Source organism: Bufo gargarizans, chromosome 1 (assembly GCF_014858855.1).
Source record: "Bufo gargarizans isolate SCDJY-AF-19 chromosome 1, ASM1485885v1, whole genome shotgun sequence".
Taxonomy (NCBI): Eukaryota; Metazoa; Chordata; class Amphibia; order Anura; family Bufonidae; genus Bufo; species Bufo gargarizans.
In genome coordinates this window covers 723,005,516-723,028,386 of record NC_058080.1, presented here as the reverse complement: position 1 = coordinate 723,028,386, position 22,871 = coordinate 723,005,516, and the positions used below count along the sequence as shown (strand labels likewise).

The 22,871-nt window shown below is 40.4% G+C and overlaps 1 protein-coding gene across 1 annotated transcript in view; it reads left to right on the top strand.

The window, feature by feature from the left end:
• WDR7 (WD repeat domain 7) overlaps nt 1-3,022 on the top strand; it is a 248,640-nt gene extending 245,618 nt beyond the window's left edge. The window contains exon 14 of the mRNA XM_044283454.1: nt 1,620-3,022. Coding sequence (XP_044139389.1) covers nt 1,620-1,823 — 204 coding nt within the window. The 3' untranslated portion in view covers nt 1,824-3,022. The remainder of the gene's footprint in view (nt 1-1,619) is intronic.
• The last annotated feature ends 19,849 nt before the right edge of the window (nt 3,023-22,871 follow it).

Sequence of the window (22,871 nt, the reverse complement as noted above, 5' to 3'; positions counted from 1 at the left end):
CAGGTTTTCAGTTTCTCTACAGCGCCACCACAGGAAAAATAAAGTATTGCATATTATACATTTAACATTGATGGTCTGGGTTCTCCGATAGTCATGAACGTGGGACCCGCTCTATTAACTCTTCCATAAGACGGTTATATTATGAGACATACGACGGCGGTGGAGCCATATGTTCTTTAGGTCTAGTGGATGCAAAACTCCATGATGACCACCCATTTTCCTTTACAGGTGTGGACGCAGACAAGAGAGGGCCACCTTGTAAGAATGCAATATATGGGCCCCCTGCTCTGCAATGGCTTATCATAGAACACCCCCCTCCTTAAAGGGGTTGTACTAAGATTGACACTTATCACCCTTTCCCTCTCATATTCAGACTCTATGGGACTTCCGAATATAGTTGGGTACAGTGCTCGCTTATCTTCAGCAGGCCCCCCCATAGACTTTGAAGGGATATTAGCAATGTGCATGCTCAGCTAAAGCTCCATTCAAACAGGGAAGAGAGATATTGGAGGGGGTCCCGATGGTGGTAACCCCACCATAATCTTCTCACCTATGTTGGAAGTTGGAAGCTGCTGTTGCGGTGGCAGTGTGCCCTCTTACCTAATGGACAGGTTGCATATATGACACGTCTGCCCAGTTCCTTCAACCTCTGATGATCGGTCGGATGAGTTCTGATCAGCTTTAAGAGCGATGTCAAGATTTGATATCTTTTCCTATGTTATTTTTTAAAGTGAGCCCCAGATTTAGTGAAACGTCAAGCAAACCCTCTCTCTTAAAGGGAACCTGTCATCTTGTCCATGTACTCCTAGTTGGGGCAGCATGGTATAGAGCAGATTGATATATAGGTTTCAGGGATAAGATTCAGAATAAGGCTACTATCACACTAGCGTTTTTTGCGGATCCGTCATGGATCTGCAAAAACACTTCCGTTGCAATAATACAACCGCATGCATCCATCATGAACGGATCCGGTTGTATTATGTCTTCTATAGCCATGACGGATCCGTCTTGAACACTATTAAAAGTCAATGGGGGGCGGATCCGTTTTCTGTTGTGCCAGATTGTGTCAGAGAAAACAGTGTGTGCCAGGACGGATCTGTTTGGCTCCGCTTCGTCAGGCGGACAGCAAACCGCTGCAGGCAGCGTCTTGGCGTCCACCTCCACAGCGGAATGGAGACTGAAAGGAGGCAAACTGACGCATTCTGAGCGGATTCTTTTCCATTCAGAATGCATTAGGGCATTCTGATCCGTTTTGGACCGCGTGTGAGAGCCCTGAACGGATCTCACAAACTGAAACCAAAACGGCAGTGTGAAAGTAGCCTAAATTGTAACATATATTTTATTACCCGCTCTTCTCTGATTAGGAGTCCAGTGGGCGGTCTCTCGATACAGATATAGCTGTCACTCACGGATAGGACTGCCCACTGGACTCCTAACCCCAGAATGAGCAGGGATATAAATGAATAAAATGCTGTTATACTGAGTCTTTTGCCACATGCTCTATAACATGCTGAACTTAATTTTCCCTGTAGCCAAAAGTGCCACTTGCACCTCATCTCCCCCACCCCAACACAACAACTAGTCATTCTTACAATGCTTTTGTAACTTCTCTTTGGTAGATGAACACGTCCTTGCTGGGAAGCATCGGGATGCTGAACTCTGCACCTCAGCTGCGCTGCATTAAAACCTACCAGGTGCCTCCCGTTCAGCCAGCCTCCCCCGGCTCACTCAACGCCCTGAAACTGGCAAGACTCATCTGGACTTCCAACCGCAACGTCATCCTTATGGCCCACGACGGCAAAGAGCATCGATTCATGGTCTAGGAACTGAACACCTTTACCCACTTTCTGCACACCCCTCATCTATAGCATGATTACTGCAGTAATTGTTGTCGTCATATCATTCATGGGGTAGACTTTTGCTGTGTTGGTGCTGCATGATTCCCCAGTAAATGCCACAGAGCGGGAATCCATGCTGGAAACCTCTAATTCCTCTCTGTGACCCCTGATAGTAGAAGAGGCTTCACTGTTTAAGTCCATCTATAACACTGATTATTCTAGATATAGTCTGTATATAGTGGAGAGTAACTTTGTAACCTTACGTGACATCATGTCTTCCACTCCTGACACAACCAGAGCTGCATTCAGAGTTCTGCCTGTCGCTATTCGAATCAGTCGGCCCCTAGTGACTGAGCTGATCATCTGTATTGCACCGCAGTGGATTCTGGCAGGAGTTCTCTACATGAGAGAGACACTGAAGCAGCAGCATATGTAAGCTCAGCACTAAAGGTGCGCCTGCACATAAGTCTGATGAAGCTGCTGATTTCAGGAGCACCAGCCACCAATCTTATTTGTATGGAGGGGACCTAACCACCATCGGAGAGGTAGGATCAGCCATATTGGAACTGAACATGCCCAATTCTTTGTTTTCAGCAGAGATAAGCTGATCTATCTGACAGCTGTTTGCTCCCCTCTCTGCATTGAGAAGACATGCACACTTGGCCAAACTGAGCGTGCATGTTTATAGGGAGCAGGAAGAATAGCTGAACAAGCGCGTGGCCAAGAGCCATTGAAGGTCGGTGGACCCCTTTATAAGCCAGAGATGCTGCTTTGGATGTGACTGGAGTATAACACATGCAAGTTAAGTTTAGCGTCACTCGATATCCTATGTAGATAATATCTAGATGTAAATTGTAAGATGGTGTTTGGCGGTGGTCCTCCACTAAACATGACATTTACAAACGTGTGTCCGATTGTCACATTCCATATAACGCTGCTTGTCGGTTCAAGCAGTTCTGTCTGACCAGATTGTTTACATTTACAGTAGTAGCGTGATATTGAGGATTAGTCATTTCCTCTAAGTAGTCATTTTCTTTCCCTCCGTCAGAGCTTTGGCTTGTGTCGTATGTCTTGGGTTTTCTATTTTCTCTATGTATTTTATTTGCCATGTGAAATGTGAGCTTTGTATTTAGAGTTATGATGTAATTTAAGCGCGTGCGAGCCCAATTAAAGTATGACTGTGTTATGGACTGGATAGATGTTCATCACAAGTATTACACATGCCAAAGTCATGGTGGATCATAAAGTCAAACAACTAAAGAAATCATCTAAGTAGCCCCCTGGGTCTTCACCCTTTAATGACTGTACAAGGATCTGGACTCCGCTGCAGGGGAACTACCAGGCCGTTAACGATGGTGTAGTCTCTGTTGACAACTGACCTAGGGGGGTCCATAGACACTGGTGCAGAACACCAAGGGATTGGGCAAAACTGTAGTCAGTGACAGGCCGAGGTCAGGGCAAGCAGAGTATGTGTAATCCAACAAACAGTCCGAGGTCAGGACGGGCAGCTCAGGGTACAGTATAGAGATTAGGCAGAGGTAAGGTCAGGGAGCAAATGGTCAAATGCAGAAGTAGGTACAAATGGAACAGGCAAACAAGCTAACAGCTTTTCAGGACACTAGAGTACTAGAACCTGTTGCTCAGGTGCCTTCTCACATGGTAGGGTGTCTTAAATATCCCAGGGTGGCCAGCTCGCTGTCCCTTTAAGAGCTGGAGAGAGTGCTTGCGCCCTTCAGGCAGTAAGATGCATTGCCACAGTCTACGTCAAGGAACAGCTTTTGGCTGAGCCTAACATACAGGGAGAGAGGGACGCCAATGGTACCAGAGCCATGGAGCTGGTGAGCAAGGCAGCAGCGTTTCCCATCAGGAGGAGTGGAGGTGGACATGTACTGCCACCATGACACACAGGTTGTGTGTAGTACTGCATCTCACTCCCATTCACTTTATTGAAGTGGAAATACAAGACACAACCCTTAGATAGTTGTGGCACAGTTTTTTTTTCTTATCCTGGAGAACCCCTTTAAAAAAACCTTATCAGGAAGGTAATATGCCCTTTTATTTTGGTGCCAGGGTCCAAAACTTTGGTTCTGTCCACCATTTAAATTCACTGGGAAACTCAGTTCTTTTATTTTGTATCATCCTTGTATTGTGTGGATCATTTTCTGAGAATCTAGAACATGATGGGATAAAGAGCCATATTTTAAGGAGCTGAGTGGGTAGGGCATGACTCAAGGAATCACTTTTTGGTCTACTGTCATGCTCCACCCCCTATCCTCAGCAGTAAACATAACACAGTTTGTGTTCAGTGACTCTGTGATTCAGATTAGCAGCAGACACCTCATATGCAGTTTAAAACAAACTCGGCATGCCGAAGGTGGATAACTACTTGGTGCTCCCGGCACGGTCCTTCGAGCTGCTTGCACTGGCACTTTGTGTATCTGTGAGACAAAGTGGAGGATTGTAAATTACTGCAGATATTCTTCTCTCGTTAGATATCATGGTCAGAAATATATGTCTCTAATGTGGACCCCTACCTCACCTATGGCCCCCAAAGACATAACAATTTTGTACTGTTTGATGGTGACAACTCAATAAAAAAAATGGCCACCTTTATTGTAGGTCTGTGATGGATCAGTGGAGTATTCTACGTCACAAAATTTTGATAAAATATTGTGGTCCCTGGGCATATTGTCACCTTGACCCAGGGTTTTTAACTTAAGGGTGTTGTCTATTTTGGACAACCCTTTGTATTAGATGGGTCGCCAGACTATAAGCTGATCCTACGTTGGTCCCGTTGTTGGGCTTCCAAGCTGTTATCTTTGGTGGAACCCAGCAAAAAGTGTTCAGTTTCTCTGCAGCTCCACAACAGGAGAAATTACGCATCAAGTAATGAATTGACTTTCCTGATCCTCCAAGGAGAGAAAGGAAGGAAATGCTGTTGATCCTACAAAGAGAGAGTTGAGATGCTCTAGGTCTTCCAAAGAAAGAGTGAAGATGCTCTAGGTCTTCCAGAGGGAGAGAGAGAGTAAATGCTCTTTGTCCTCCAAAGAGAGTGAGGAGAAACTCCTGGTTCTCCAAAGAGAGAGAGGAAACACTCTTGATCCTCCAAAGAGAAAGTGAGGAGATGCTTTTGGTCCTCCAAAAAAAAAGAGAGGCAGGAGATACTCCAGGTCCACCAAAAAGAGAGAGAGGAAGGGGACACTCTTGGTCCTTTAAACAGTGAGACGAGACGTTCTTGGTCCTCCAGACAGAGAGAAAATAGATACTCTCTTGGTCCAACTTAAAGCGCCTTAGTAGGACATATGAAAAAGATACAGTTTTTCTCCACTATCTACACAACTTGCTGGCACAATTACTACATTATTTTTGCTCCTCCACTTACCTTCCTTCTTACCTATTTATATCCTGAAGTAGTCTCCTTGTGTTCACTGTTACTCAAGTCCAAAAAACATACATGTCGCAGGGAGAGGAGGTCTGTCCTGTGACAAATAGAACTTTCAGTCCACGTACCGAACTGGTGGTCACCCAGACAGGTAGTCAGTTGTTAGGCAACCTGAACGAAGACTCCAACAATCCAGTAAGAAAATAATGTAAAGAGAAATAAATCCATAGAGCCCAAAGGTTATAAAGTACTAATTATAATACCGGTATATAGATGTAGTTACCGCAGTGAGTATTCAATTTTTTTTTTGTCTGTTACAGAATCTAGTTTATACATTTTGCCAGTAATTACCGTTGCCTGTCCATAGACAGCGTGGTGATAATTTCAGTTACCAGTCATGTGATCATTGTCATTGGTGGTGTACTTTTCTTCCGTTTCCATGTTAGACATGTGGGGAACACCTCAGAGCTCCGGCAGATGATGGAAATGTAGTATGGGGACCAAGAGAAACCAGATAAGTGAAAAAATATTGACATATCATATACACTGTAGCTTCCCATCCTCTCAGTTGTATTCACTTTACATCAGAATAGTACATGGAAAATCCCTTTAAATTATTTCATTTCTTATGATAATAAATTATAAATATTAATAATTTCAAGTAAAATAATAGAAATAGGTATAATAAGTGTGTTTGTGTGTATATATATCATAAATGAGATGCGTCTTCACCGCTGCATACTCCTTATTAAAGGGGTTATGCCATGATTGATGTAAAAAAAAAAAAATAATCAGACATCATATAGGACATGAGAATACCTTTCTAACAAAGCTAGAACCAGCCCTGTATCTCACATGGGTCCAGAGATCTCCCCATTCATTGGTCCAATTACTTTGATAGATGTAATTCAAGCTGGGGGCTCAAGGGGAGTGTCCTTTCTCATGGGACATCTCCTTTCTGCTGAAGCTGTTTCCCTTTAACTGCTACGGCTTCAAACAGAATATATGGCTGGTGACAGTTGAAGATTCAAACTGAGAGCGTGTGACCATCTCAGTGAGGTGGACAAGAAATGAGGGAAATAACAAACAGCAGGTGGAGCTAAAGAGATACATTTTATTGAATAGCTTTGTGACTATACAAAAAATGTTATTACGTTATTACAGCTTACTGGGCGATACTGACTCATATTTCTGTATACCTCTGCCCTTCAGCAGCAAAGTAGAAATATAAGAACCGAATATATTATTTTCTTTCCTATTGTCTTTTATATTGGCAATATAGAGATCGCCTCTACAGTAAAAGCATATAGAAAATCTGTAGTTTTCCATCATGCCTCGGTGTTTGATTTTTTGCCTGAATCTACAGTGAGAATATAAAAGACCTGAGCACCCCCACCATGACAGTAATAATCATAAAGTGCATTTATGATCCACTTACCCTTAAAGGGGTTTTCCATTTTTTTCCCTTTAATTTCCATCCCTGCCTTTAGTACCTGTGGCAAAATACCTGTGGCACAGTTATTGTGTTTCTTAAAGAACTTGTCTGTGATTAGAGAAAAGGGTTTTAACTTTTCCCATAAACCTCACCCGATGGACGTGAGCTACACTATCAGATGCTGTTGATGGTAAGAAAAAGTTTTTTTTTTAATTGTCTAACAACCTTTTGAAACAACTTGCTGTAATCTGCACAAGAGTAATCATGACATATCCATGATGTCCCGCCGTCCTGGAGTAACCATGAAATATACTTGTCAACCTGTCATGACTATGAAGTTTAGTGCTCTTCTGCCCAGTGTGTTCACAACTGAGCTCTATGCTACTACTTACTACCCTCTCCAGGAGCAATTATGTGCATTCATATTGCCTCACTAACCTGGAGGTACCATGAGGTTTATCAGTGTCCTCTTGTCTTGCAGTAATTATGATCATGAAAGTTCCTCTGTCCAAGAGTAGTCATGAACTCTACTTGATGTCCCACCACCCTGGAGTAATTACGATGTATTCCTGATGTCCTCCTGTCCACTGTGATCACAAAAGAGAATTATACTCTGTTTTCCCATCCATTAGTAGTCATAAACTGTCCTTGATGTTCAGCTGTCCAAGTGTAACCTTGAATCTTTTTATGCCCTCCAGTCTTGCAGAAATTAGGATCTTGAAGTTTACAAGTGCTCTCCTGTCTAATATGATCATAACCAATAACTTTACCTCATACTCTCTTGTCCAGGTGTAATCATAATCTATGTAGTATGTCCACTGTACTGGAGTAACCACGGAGCATACTCCTGTCTTGGAGTGATTATGATCCTGAAGTTTATTTTATGCTGTCCTGTTCAGCTTGTTCATATTCAAGAACTATACTTCATGGAAGAGTTCATGATTACGGTTTGACAGAAGGACATGATGTCCAGTTGTCCTGGAGTAATCTTGAAGTAAATCTGATGTCCTCTTATCTTATGATAATTATGATATTTACAGGATCCTACTGCACTGGCCAATGCCAGGTAAATAATGACCATGTTAGATTAATTCCAAGTTTACTCAAAAATCACTGCAAAAGATGCACCAAAATGATACGCAACTGACAATACTAGCTAATTCCTCAGGCCGATGTTAAAAGCTGAGACACCGTGACGTGGTGCATGAGGGGCTCCGATATGTTCCTGACTGCAAGATATTGGCAAAGTTCTCAGCTTTCAACATCGGCCTGAGGAATTAGTTAGTATTGTCAGTTGCGTTTCATTTTGGTGCATCTTTTGCAGTGATTTTTTAATGTATATTTTTTCATCTGCACAATGTATCATTTTGTGTAAGATGTTCTTGTGGTGCATGCGGTCCGCCCCGGCATCCTCCATTGTACGCATTTTTTGCTGGAGATTGCCGTTGTCTGCTGACCGCATGCGGAGGAATCGCTCCCCCGGTTTGGAGCATTTTCACCCGTTTAGGCCACTTTTTTCAGTGAGTTTCAAGTTTACTCAAAGCTTTTTGTTCTGTGTGATCACAACCAAAAACCATACTCCATGCCCTTCTGTCCTAGATTAATCATGAACTTAATGTCCACCTCTCCTGGAGTAATGATGACATAAACTTGATATCTTACTTTGAAATCATTATGATCATGATATTTTCTTAATGTTCTCTATATTCTCCTACCCAGGAGTAATTATGTTTCTCTGTTGTCTAACTATCCTGGAGTAACAATAAAGTATACTTGATGTCCTTCTTTCTTGGGAGTAATTTATTATCCTGAAATGTACTCCATGCTCCCTCCTGTCCAGTATGATCATAACCAAGAACCATACTCCATGTCTTCCTGTACAGGAATAATCATGAACTCTACTTGATGTCATCTTGTCTTGGAGTAATCATGAACTCTGATGTCCTCCTGCCTTAGGGTAATCATGAAGATTTTTTAACACCCCTTTCTGAACACAGCTAAGCCCCCATACCCTTCTGTCTCAGAGTAATCATGAACTTCATTTGATATTCTTCTGTCCTGAAATAATCTTGAGATTTCCTCAACATTCTGTTGTCCAGTGGGATCACCATCAAGAACTATACTCCATATCCTCCTGTACTGATGTAATTATGAACTCAATGTCCTCCTGCCTCGGAGTAATCATAGGCATAGCATTAATTCAATGTTCACTTGTCCAACAGTAATAATGGAATATACTTGATGTTCTCCAGCCCAGGATTAATCATAAAATATACTAGGTGTCCAAGGAGCGAGGAGTAATCCTGTGACATTCCGTTCTAGAATTGACTTTGTCATGTTCCATTTAGGTTTCAAAACCAATATCCCCTATTGAAAAGACTCAGGCTTAGTTGCTGATCAAGGACATGGTTAATCACCAATTAGCGTTGATGTGAAGAAATCATGAAACTTTCAGCCGTATGACATTTATACGAACTGCTTCTGTAACCTGCTTAAGTCATATCTGCTGTCACCAACATAGGCCTTTCCAGAAGATAAAAATCCAATCTCTGCTTGCCGTGGGCTACATTACTTTTGCCATATGCATCATTTTATTTTGTTAGGAGGTGATGCCTATAACTAGTCGGGATGACTTTCTGTGATGTGGCCTTTTAAAAGTCATCATGTTATAGTGATTTATACCCAGAGACATACATTAAAGGGACACTGTCACCTGGATTTCACTTACTGAGCTATTAACATCACCACATCAGTCTCCACGATTTACATTAAAATGTACTAGTATTACTGCCCTGTGTCTTGTAATTTGTCAATAAAATCGCTTTTAGTAATATGCTAATTACCTCAATAAGGAGCCCAAGGGGCTGTCCCTCCGGCCGTTGGAGCCCAGCCGCGCCCATTACTTCGGAGCGCAGCACCGCCCCACTGTTAATTTATTCACTCCTCTTCGCCGACGTAATGTTTGTGCAGCGCCCTGGATACACATGTCAGCGCCCGCGCGGTGTCCTGGCATCGGCCTCACAGAACTTATTGCGCATGCGCCAGCTTCGCTCGACCTGGAAACGAAGAGCAGTGTGACACGACTTGCCGGTCGGGCGAAGGAGCGGGAACAAGTGGAGCGAAGCATGCGCAATGAGTTTTGTGAGGCCGATGCCAGGACACCGTGCGGGCGCTGACATGTGTATTCAGGGAGCATGCGCAAGATTACGGGCTCTGCACAAACATTATGTTGGCGAATGTGCATGGAACCTTTAGGATGATCATTTTAGAGCGTCAAGTCTAGGTCAAGGATATGTCAACCTTGAGGGCAGAATTTAAAATAAAATTGAATATTTTTTTTTCTTCAGATCTTTTCTTACAATTTTTTTTAGCAACTTTTTTTTTATCTGTAAAATATCTTATAAATCTTGAAAGTTGAAAACCTATTCACAAGGCATAACGGATGAGTTATTTCTCAATGCCACCATTATTTTATTTCATACTTAAATTTATTAGAATTAAGGTTGTGATAGATTAGAAAAACATGGCTGCTTTCTTCCAAATATAGCATCACACCGGTCAGGTTGTGTGGGGTATTGCAGCACGTTCTCAGCGCATTCTCATTGACGCCGGTGGAGGTGAGCACCAATATCAGACACAACCCATGGACGTGGAAGAAAGAAGATTTTCTAATCCTGGACAACTCCTTTTAGTTTTTTTTTTTTCTTCTTTGCTCAACCTTCCATGTGCTGCTCGAGGTTTTGTTGTTGAGAATTTCTGTGTTGTGTTTGGATGTGTAAATGTGGACCCTTATGTAGTTTGACATGGAGAATTTATGTCACTTGCATCATGCTGTAAGAAATTATAATTTGTGCCCTTGTGTGATGTAAAGGATTATCTTGCCGAATATGGCATATATGATATAGATCTGAAAAAATGCTTGTGTACATATCTGTGTGTAATAAAACTCGATCTAGAATCAGGAATGGACATGTCATGATTATTGTAAATGCAAACACTAGAATAAACTAGACAACCCTCATCTGTATGCTTTATTAGAAGTGGCACCCACTCTGGCAAGCCTGATCCAGCTAGTAGTTTATGGTGCCCATTCATCTGGACAGCCATGTAATGCTACATAGAAAATAAATCTGTGGCAAGCAGAAACTTCCCAGCTGATATCAGGGTTCTCTCTCTCAGCAAGAACAGCTGGTGAAATGCCCACCTCCCAAACACCATGGATCTGTTGATGGTCCCGCTGGCATTTATGACTGACTGTAGGCCTCTTCTGGTCATTCCGCCTACTGCACATGCTCCCTCCACCTCTTAAAGGGATAAAGCATGCTTCCTTATTGGTCCCCAGCCAATAACAGTCAACTCTGGATTATTTAAGGCACCTTCCCTAGTGGGAGGGTGCCTGAGCAATAAGGTTTTAGCCTTTTTTGTCTTGAGAAGGTGCACTAAAGTATTGTCCTGACTGTGACTGTTTACCGAATTTGCGCTGCACTGCCTGTCCAGCACACTTCTCCAAAAAACTTAGTCTTTTTTTATTGATCCATATTTTAAAAAAAAAGCATGGTTAAAAAAAAGTAAAAAAGGGGGCTCTGCGTTTTAAACACATCTTGTGTGTTCTTCCTCGTGGCTATGAGGAAGGACACACAAGATGTATCTGAAACGCATAGTCCCTTTTTTTTTTTTAACTTTTTTTGCACCATGATTATTTTTGATAAATTTAATAAAAAAAGACCAACTTTTATGGAGAAGTGTGCCGGATTTATCTTTTTAGTGGAGAGATTAACCATGGTCAAAATGGCTTTTAACCGTGCACCACTCCTCAAGGATCAGCTGGTGGAATCTAGATACCAATATGAAGGTGGTAGGCTAAACAGTTTTCTCCTGAATTGAACGAATTCCCTGACTTTGACCTGTGCAGTGAAAACACTCATCTGTTCCCTTGGTGCTGTGCATCGGTGTTCTCGACCCACCTGAGTAAACAGAGACTGCTTCAAGAAGTAGCTACCTGGTGGTTTCCCTGCAGATCCATGTACATGATTAAAAGGTTGTAGAACGGGGGAGCCAATTACACAATGCCCTTAGGAGTAGGTCAAATCTGTTTACTGTCACAGTGGGTCCACACCTGCTATGTTACACAGGGCCTGCTTTGACCACAGGCGGGACCCTTAATTTTTTTTATTAGATAGTCAAGTCAACAGCTCTTACTTCCATTCTTATTTCTGTCCTATATTTTTGTGCTTAATAACATGGTCAGATAGTGTACAGGTCACTACATCCAACAAGAACAACATCTTCATCTTCTGTAGTTATAATCCCATTGAATACAAGGTGCTTTACCGAACCCACATCAAAGGGCCTCTACTGTTACAAGTCCCATGGCCTGACAAGTCCTCTTTAAATTCTGCTGATCCTGTGCAGCAATTGTGATGCAACAATGCTCCCTTTATATAGTACCCAAATCGTATTTCCATGCAGTTTCCAATTATAGTATTATGCAATGCGAATTAGCTGGTAGGTAATTGGAGGCCCAAAGATGGAGGTCTTAGGGCAGTTGTCCACTTCAGTAACGCAGTCCTGATTCTTATTCTCAGTCTGAATTACAGAATTGAAAAAGGAGAACAGGGTAGAGAAAGATAAAGACTCAACCCAAAAGCTGAAAATTCTGTTTTGATGAACCTCTTATTTTTCTCACTCAAACTATTCTCACCTTTATCTAAGACAATGAGATTTGGGCTGTTGTATGCAGGGTTCTTGCCAGTAGGGACTACTTTTCTTTCTCATTGAGCCTTCAGCCACTGCTGATTTTCTTTCCATCATGAACAACTCAGCTGAAGACGCCCATAAACTTTAGATAAATGTTGGCCGAACCTGCCGATTTTGGTGGAACCAGACAACGAATGTGTACGGAGGCTTACATACTCTACCCCAACAGAGGAGGATCATGTAGTTGGATGCTTTTGTCATAAAACATCTCCAGAGGAGTCTAGAAGTAGCTTTCACCCTCTCCCACTTTAGGACACATGCATGCTTGGCGAAGCGTGTATAAATATGAAGGGTTCAGGAAAGTGAGCTTTGGCTGAACAAATCTTTGAGTGTGTATGGCCAGACTAAAGGTGGCCATACACATTAGATAAATGTTGGTTTATAGTTGAACAGCAGATAAACATCTGGTGAACATTTGTTTCACGGACATGGCCATACATATTTTAGTCCATATTGGCCGTTACAGTTGTTCAGACTGCTCATACACATTCAATAAAACCGGGCGATGGACTTTGGTTTCTCTGCAGATCCCTGTACAGGATTAAAAGGTTGTAGAACGGGGAAGCCAAGATCTTTCTTGGAACGTAAATTTTTCGTTCACAAATGATTTCTCTGCAGGAAGAGCTGCTTGTAATTAGCTGCAGCTTCTCTCTGAACAGGAAATGTTAAATTTCACATCTTTCACCACTGTTTTTAATGCCAGTAAAATATCATCCAGTGAAAATCATTTCTGCAACACGGTACTTTATATCCTATACTTTTCATAACTCATTGACCAATAACACACATTGAATAGAAATACTTGTTACATTAAAAATAAAAATCATGCATGATGATTGCAGTTTACAAAAATTTTCATTATGGAATTAATTGAAATAGATCAATAATGATATGCTGTCTGGCTGTGTATGGTGCTTCTGGAGTGATTATCACATTGTACATGCAGAATATATCTACACCCTAGACTTCCTTATGTCGTCTTAATTGGCTAATTTCTGGGGTCCTGTCCATCATTACAATGTTTTTTAAATCTTTCAGCTTAAAATGATTTTAGAACTTCCAACCAAAACTGAAACATTCTAAATTTTTTATAAAAATTCCACTTAAATCTAAAAAAAATTAGAATTTAGCTAATTTAAACATCAGTTGTCAACTGGTTGCCCACATTTTTTTATTATTTAAAAAAGTAATAGAAAATAAATAAATAAATGGCAATAAATATTAAAGATTTACGTCATCCGTTTTTAAAATCCCTGAAAAAAATTCTAAAATCCATGCTAAACTGAAACATTTTAAAATTGTTTATTAAATTTACACATTACCCAGATTAACTATTTTTGAACAAATAACCATTTTTTCAAAATCTTTAAATTTTTATGTTTTTTCAAAAATCCATACAAAACTGAAACATTTTTAAATTGTTTATTAAATTTACACATTACCCAGACACCTATTTTTTTAACACATAGCCCATTTTTATAAATCTTTACATTTGAAACCATTTTAAAAATTCCAGACAAAACAAACATTTTTTTTATTCAAATTCCACTTAAATCAGAAAATTTTAATTTTGCTAAATTAAAAATCAGTTGTCAACTGGTTGCTGAGATTTTTTATTATTTAAAAAGTTATAAAATAGTAATAAATATTAAAGATATGCGCCATCCTTTCTATACCACCTATTTTGAAAAGAATATCCTGAAACCTTTGCTGTTCCAAAAATTTTAATTCAAAATTATTTAAAAAATTCCAGACAAAACTGAAACACTTTTTGTATTACAATTCTACTCAAATCAGAATATTTTAATTTAGCAAATTAAAAAATTTATTGTTAACTGGTTGCTGAGATTTTTTTTATTATTTAGAAGGGTAATAAAATGGAACATAAAATAGTAATAAATATTAAAGATGCGCTATCCTTTCTATACTTTAGCCAAACAACTATTTTTGAAAGAATAGCCTGAAACATGTTTTTTTTTTTCTTTTTAATTTCTCCACTGATCTTGGTAAGTTTGTTTTTGGCTTACCATGAACTCAACACAGGCTCAAAATATGTACAACAATTTCCCCCATTAGATTGATGATTCTGCAGTAAATGGATAAGAACACAATACCGAAGGGGAATTGTTGCCTTGAAATGAAATTCTTCTGTTTCCATATGTGCATATGATAAACATATCTATCAATAATTTATGTTACACGTCTCCAAAACCAGTGATTTCATTGATCGATGGTCCCAACCCGTGGAAGGGAGAAAGAAGAAAAAAAAAAACATGGTGCCGGCACCTGATTCGCCGAAATGCATTTATATGTAACTAAAAAATAAATCATTCAGTTATCATTAAACAAATGTGACAATGCCACTTTGTCCTCATCACAATTAGTCATTATCATTAGAAGTTGCACAAACCGATAAAAAAAAATGGACAGGGCTCATTAATACTTACAAAGCGTCCCGCGCTAGTTGAACTTTCACCTTTCACCCCCTTCAGTTGACAGACAGGGCTGAGTGTTACCAAATCAATATCTTCGGAGCCAGGAGGGAAATACCCAAGCAGCCTCTAACTAGAGAATGTATCTTGACAAGGCCACGACGGTCCAAACTGCACAACCGAACAGAAGACACATTTTTAAAGCTTGACACTTCAAGGTGTTTTTTGCGCGGCAGCTCGAGAACATGTTGATAAAAACAAGTACCAAAGGTCAAAAAGGAAAGACGTGAGAATTTCAAAAATTATGTTGTTCGCAGAAGCAACAAGGAATTCCCATGGACGCGTTTCGTGTCATTATTATATTTCTTTTATTTCTTATTTTTGGTTTATAGATGTAAATTATTATTTTTTGGACTTAGCTCAAAACTGACAAACAGGAGTTTCAGCTCCTTTACATGCGACACCCTCTTTTTAAAGGGACCAAAATAAATTGGACAATGGACTCAAAGGCTGTTTCATGGGCAGGTGTGGACAATTCCTTCATTCTTAATTAAGCACATAAAAGGCCTGGAGTGGATTTGAGGTGTGGTGCTTGCATTTTGAAGATTTTGCTGAGAAGTAAAAATGCGGTCAAAGGAGCTCTCCATGCAGGTGAAACAAGCCATCCTTCATCTACGAAAACAGAAAAAACCCATCCGAGAAATTGCTACACTATTAGGAGTGGCAAAATCTACAGTTTGGTACATCCTGAGAAAGAAAGAAAAAGCACTAGTGACCTCAACGATGCAAAAAGAACTGGACACCCACAGAAGACAACAGTGGTGGATGATCACAGAATAATTACCATGGTGAAGAGAAACTCCTTCACAACAGCCAACCAAGTGAACCACACTCTCCAGGATATAGGCGTATCAATATCCAAATGCACGTTCACGTTGCAAGCCACTGCAGGTTGCAAGCCACTCATCAGCCTCAAAAATAGGAAGGCTAGATTGGACTTTGCTAAAAAAAAAAAAAACAGCACGCTTCTGGAAAAACATTCTTTGGACAGATGAAACCAAGATCAACCTCTACTACAAAGATGGAAAGTAAGAAGTATGGCGAAGGCACGGTACAGCTCATGATCCAAAGCATACCACGTCATCTGTAAAACACGGCGGAGGCAGTGTGATGGCTTCGGCATGCATGACTGCCAGGGACACTGGGTCCCTAGTGATTATTGATGATGTGACACAGGACAGAAGCAGCCAAATGAATTCTGGGGTTTTCAGAGACATACTGTGTGCTCAAATCCAGCCCAATGCAGCCAAACTGATTGGTCAGCGTTTCATAATACAGATGGACAATGACCCAAAACATAAAGTCAAAGCAACCCAGTAGTTTATTAAAGCAAAAAAGTCGAATATTCTTGAATGGCCAAGTCAGTCACCGGATCTGAACCCGATAGAGCATTTCACTTGTCAAAGACTAAACTTCAGACAGAAACGTCCACAAACAGACAGCAACTGAAAACCGCTGCAGTAAAGGCCCGGCCGAGCATTAAAAAGGAAGAAACACAGCGTCCGGTGATGTCCATGAGTTCAAGACTTCAGGCAGTCATTGCCAACAAATCGTTTTCAACCAAATATTAGAAATTAACATTTTAAATTATTTAATTTGTCCAATTACTTTTGGGGATTGAGTTTAAAAAATACTTTAGTTCCTCACATTTCTATGCAATCATTTTGTTCAACTCACTGAATTAAAGCTGAAAGTCTGAACTTCAACTGCATGTGTTCAAAATCCATTGTGGTAATGTACAGAACAAAGATTAGAAAAATGTTGTCTCTGTCCAAATATATATGGATCTAACTGTATGTACACAGTGACTGCACCAGCAGAATAGTGAGTGCAGCTCTGGAGTATAATACAGGAGATAACTAAGGATCAGTACATGATAAGGCCTCCTGCACACGACCATATGGCTTTTTCAGTGTTTTGCAGTCCATTTTTTACAGATCCGCTGTTCAGTTTTTTTTTGTTTCCGTTACGTTTTCCATTACGTTTTTCCGTATGGCATATACAGTAATTACATAGAAGAAATTGGGCTGGGCATAACATTTTCAATAGATGGTTCTGCAAAAACAGAACGGATACGGTTCCGTATGTGTTCCGTTTTTTTTGCGGACCCATTGACTTGAAGCCACGGAATGTGATTTGCGGGAAATAATAGGACATGTTCTATCTTTCAATGGAACGGAAATACGGAAACGGAATGCATACGGCGTACATTAGTTTTTTTTGCAGAACTATTGAAATGAATGGTTCCGTATACGCACCGTATAATACAGGATGTAACTCAGGATCAGTACATGATAAGTAATGTATGTACACAGTGACTCCACCAGCAGAAAAGTGAATGCAGCTCTGGAGTATAATACAGGATGTAACTCAGGATCAGTACCAGATATGTAAGCTAATATATTTGCAAAGTGACTTGACTTTATATATACACACCTCACCTCACACACATCAGTGTAGCATTAGCAATATGTTTAATCGATCTCATGGGCCAGTATATCCGTGATGTTTCCCACTGTTATTAATACAGAACCGTGACTCCACATTGTTTCGTGTGTATAGTGAAAGCTGCATAAGGCAATATACAATGCAATAATAGTAATGACATTGCTGCGATCTTTGCCCACAGCGAAAGGGTAAAATCAAGAAGGACCGAAAACAAAAAAGATAGACCTTTCGGCACAGCTGCCTGACTCTACCTTCACTCAAATATTTGTAAAGAAATAAATGAGCATAACAATTATCTGCAGAGTGTGACATGAGTCAGACTTAAAGGCAAAAACTGCTTTAATCACTGTTGCATACTGAGCTATTGATAACTGGGGCATGTAACACTGACCACCAGCATTGCTGCCCTTCGTTGAGAGCTGGACATCTGGGATCTGCCAGCTTGAGTCTTCCGCCGAGAAAATCGTATCCAAATATTACACAAAAAAAAAATATTTTATACAAAATCCCAGTGGGCCCCCCCCCCTGCCTCATCCCTCTTTGTTGCTAATGAGCAAATCTATGGCGTTACTTTAAACACAGTCAATGTGTAAATTGCGTGGGGCGCGGGTAAAGTGCTAATCTTACAATAACGCCCAGGTTCAATGGCCCAGCGCCCAGCATGGCGCCTACTTACTGGTGTAGGTGTGCCCAGGGCTTATACAAAGTGCTGTTTTGCCTGCCAGTGAGGGTGCGAGAATACAACTGCATTATGTATTTGGTATGGATTTCCAATTATGTCCTAATAGCTCTCATTCGCTGCCGAGGTGGAGAGTCAAAAACCACACGGCACGTGGAGCAGTCACTTCTTCTTGTGAGGGACAACACAGGTGCATCTGCTCATCAAAAAGAAAGGATAAAATTTGAAACTGATGTGCTTTTCCTCAATGAATTTCCGTTTATATGTTTATATTTTCATTTATTTTTATTTCATTTTTCATTAATTTATTATGGATAGCATTTATTATAGCACATGCCTTTATAATTGTTTTTATATGTTAGGGCTATCTTAGTTTATTTGATGTATATTTTACAATTTCTCCAATACATATGTCAAGTAAGTTTTGTTATCTATCTATCTATCTATCCTATCTATTTATGTATTTATCTTTGTACTATTATCTATCAATGTATCTTTGTCTATTTATCTATCAATTATATATCTATCTATTTTCTGTTTGTGCACTAATACATGCCTTTATAATTATTTTTATATGTTAGGGCCATCTTAGTTTTATTTGATGTACAGGGTGGGCCATTTATATGGATAGACCTTTATAAAATGGGAATAGTTGGTGATATTAACTTCCTGTTTGTGGCACATTAGTATATGTGAGGGGAGAAACTTTTCAAGATAGGTGGTGACCATGGCGGCCATTTTGAAGTAGGCCATTTTGAATCCAACTTTAGTTTTTTCAATAGGAAGAGGGTCAGGTGACACATCAAACGTGCTGTGAAGATACGAGATGTGCAGCACCTGAAACTACGGATACTGGAAGCCTGTGCTAGCATTTCTCCTGTGGTGTTGCTATCAGTGTGTGAAGAGTGGGAGAAGAGGGTTGCATTGACAATCCAACACAATGGGCAGCACATTGAACACATTTTATAAGTGGTCAGAAACCTGTAAATAACTCATCAAAGAATAAAGTTACGTTAAAACCAAGCACACCATTGTTTTTCTTGTGAAATTCCCAATAAGTTTGATGTGTCACATGACCCTCTTCCTAGGAAGAGGAAGATGTTCTAAGTTTGCTGTCTAAAGTGAAGACAAATAAATCACAGGGGCCTGATGAGATACACCCAAAATTATTAAAAGAGCTTAGTGGTGAGCTGGCAAAACCGTTAACAGATTTATTTAACCAATCATTAGTAACAGGAGTCATCCCGGAAGATTGGAAATTGGCAAATGTCGTGCCCATTCACAAGAAAGGTAGTAGGGAGGAATCGAGCAACTATAGACCAGTGAGTCTGACATCAATAGTAGGCAAATTAATGGAAACCCTATTAAAGGATAGGATTGTGGAACATCTAAAATCCCATGGATTGCAAGATGAAAAACAGCATGGGTTTACTTCAGGGAGATCATGTCAAACAAATCTTATAGATTTTTTTGACTGGGTGACTAAAATAATAGACGGTGGAGGTGCAGTAGACATCGCATATCTAGATTTTAGTAAGGCTTTTGACACTGTCCCACATAGAAGACTTATCAATAAACTGCAGTCATTGAGCATGGACTCCCATATTGTTGAGTGGATTAGGCAGTGGCTGAGTGACAGGCAACAGAGGGTTGTAGTCAATGGAGAACATTCAAAACAAGGTCATGTTACCAGTGGGGTTCCACAGGGATCTGTACTGGGACCAATTTTGTTTAATATCTTCATAAGTGATATTGCAAAAGGCCTCGATGGTAAGGTTTGTCTTTTTGCTGATGACACAAAGATATGTAACAGGGTTGATGTTCCTGGAGGGAAACGCCAAATGGAAAAGGACTTAGGAAAACTAGAAGAATGGTCAGAACTCTGGCAACTGAAATTTAATGTGGATAAGTGCAAGATAATGCACCTGGGGCGTAAAAACCCAAGGGCAGAATATAGAATATTCGACACAGTCCTGACCTCAGTATCTGAGGAAAGGGATTTAGGAGTAATTATTTCAGAAGACTTAAAGGTGGGAAGACAATGTAATAAAGCAGCACGAAATGCAAGCAGAATGCTTGGATGTATAGGGAGAGGTATAAGCAGTAGAAAGAGTGAAGTGCTTATGCCGCTGTACAGAACACTGGTGAGACCTCACTTGGAGTATTGTGCGCAGTACTGGAGGCCATATCTCCAGAAGGATATAGATACTCTAGAGAGAGTTCAGAGAAGAGCTACTAAACTGGTCCATGGATTGCAGGATAAAACTTACCAGGAAAGGTTAAAAGACCTTAATATGTATAGCTTGGAAGAAAGAAGAGACCGAGGGGATATGATAGAAACTTTTAAATACATAAAGGGAATCAACTCGGTAAAGGAGGAGAGCATATTTAAAAGAAGAAAAACTACCACAAGAGGACACAGTTTTAAATTAGAGGGGCAAAGGTTTAAAAGTAATATAAGGAAGTATTACTTTACTGAGAGGGTAGTGGATGCATGGAATAGCCTTCCTGCAGAAGTGGTAGCTGCAAATACAGTGAAGGAGTTTAAGCATGCATGGGATAGGCATAAGGCCATCCTTCATATAAGATAGGGCCGGGGCTATTCATAGGATTCAGATATATTGGGCAGACTAGATGGGCCAAATGGTTCTTATCTGCCGACACATTCTATGTTTCTATGTTTCTATTGAAAAAACAAAAGTTGGATTAAAAATGGCTGACTTCAAAATGGCCGCCATGGTCACCACCCATCTTGAAAAGTTTCCCCCCTCACATATACTAATGTGCCACAAACAGGAAGTTAATATCACCAACCATTCCTATTTTATTAAGGTGTATCCATATAAATGGCCCACCTTGTATATTGTACAATATATCAAGTAAGTTTTGATTTATTTTGACATTTTTCATAGCAATATTTAATCTATCTATCTATCATTTATTATCTGTCCATCTGTTATCTATTACCTGTCATCAATTATTTGTCTATCTATCTACATTATGTGGACAGATGTCTTAGGACACCTACACATTACACCTACAGGAGATTTAATGACATCCCATTCTAAATCCATAGGCATTAATATGAAGTTGGTCCCCCCATTGCTCTTCTGGGAAGACTTTTTCATGCTTCTCACAAAGTTGGAAACATACAATCGTCGATAATGTCTTGGTCTGCTGAAGAATTAAGATGTCCCTTCACTGGAACTAGGGGGCTGAGGATAACACCTAAAAAAGCAGCTCCATAAAATTATCCTCCTCCACCAGACTATATATCTGGCACAATGTAGTCAGGCAGGTAATGTTCTCTTGACATTCACCAAACCCAGACTCAACATTAAACCTCAGATAGAGAAGTGTGATCCACAGAAGACTTCTCCACTAATCCAAAGTCCAGTAGTGCCATGGTTTACACCACTCCATCCAAAGCCTGGCATGTAGCTTCTCAACCACGGAAACCCGTGCCATGAAGCTCCCGGCACAGCTATCACATATCAGATGTTGAAAGTGAGACATTTTACCAAGTCAGGACAGGTCTGTGTCTACCATTGTGTAGCATCCCCTCTTCTTTTAACAGTCTGGGAAGGTAGGAGACCACTTGCTGGAGTTTTGGGAGAGGAATGTTGTCCTATTCTTCTATGATGTAGGATTCTAGCTGCTCAACATTCCTGGCCCCTTTTTGCTGGATTTTTTGTTTCATGATGTTCCAAATGTTTTTTATTCGAGAAAGGTCTGGACTACTGGCAGGCCAGTTCATCACCCCGACTCTTCTTCTCTGTGAAAGGTCTTCCCTGAAAGAGACTTTGTCCTGATGGGAGCGTATGTTTTTCTAAAACCTCTATATACTGTCAGCATTGACAACGCCTTTCCAGATGTGTAAGCTTTCCACTACATGGGCACTAATGCAATCCCATACCATCAAAGATGCAGGATTTTTAACTGTGTGCTGATAGCAAGCTGGATGGTCCCTCTCCTCTTTGAGTCTGCAGGATTTACCATCTGTGGTTTCTAAGTTTCGATTCAATGGACCACAGAACTGTTTTCCATTTTGCCTCAGTGCATTTTAAATTTGCTTTGGCCCAGAGAGGATGGCGGTGTTTCTTTATCGTGTTCACATATGGGTTCTTCCTTGCATAACACAGTTTTAACTTGCATTTGTTGATTGAACGGGGAACTGAGACAGTGATTTTTGGAAGTGTTCCTGAGTTCTTTATGTAACGCAGTTCCCCCCTGAAGGCCCATAGAACACGAGCTGCCAACATTGACTGGCGGCCTTGTCCCTTGCGCACATGGATTTCTCTAGATTCTCTGAATCTTTTGATGGTACAATTTTATGTTGAGCAACATTTTTCTGAAATTATTGCACAATTTTTAGATACAGCTTTTGGCAGATTGGTGAACCTTTGGCCATCTTTGCCTCTGAGAGACTCTGCCGTTCTCGCATGCTCTTTTTCATACCCAGCCATGTGACTTAAGGTTCATTTACACAGGACTATATTACAGCGGATTGTTGGGAAAGAAGAGTTCCTTCTCGTCAATCTGCTGCTCGTTGGTGAAGTAGACTGGTGCATTTACATGCAGCGATCTCCTCCAGAGATGGGGAGGAGCGATCATTAATGCCATCGCTCTTCCCCATAACTACGTTGTTTCCCGTCAGCAGATCGTGTTTACACAGCATGATATGCTACTGGGAAATGAGGATTTTTGTGTTTGCACAAACTATCCAATTACCCAATGATCAAGTAATCAGCAGTACATTTAAACCACGAGATCATCGCTAACGAGCGTTACTATGAACACTTGTTGGCAATGATCTAAGCGATTCTTGGCCCGTGTAAAG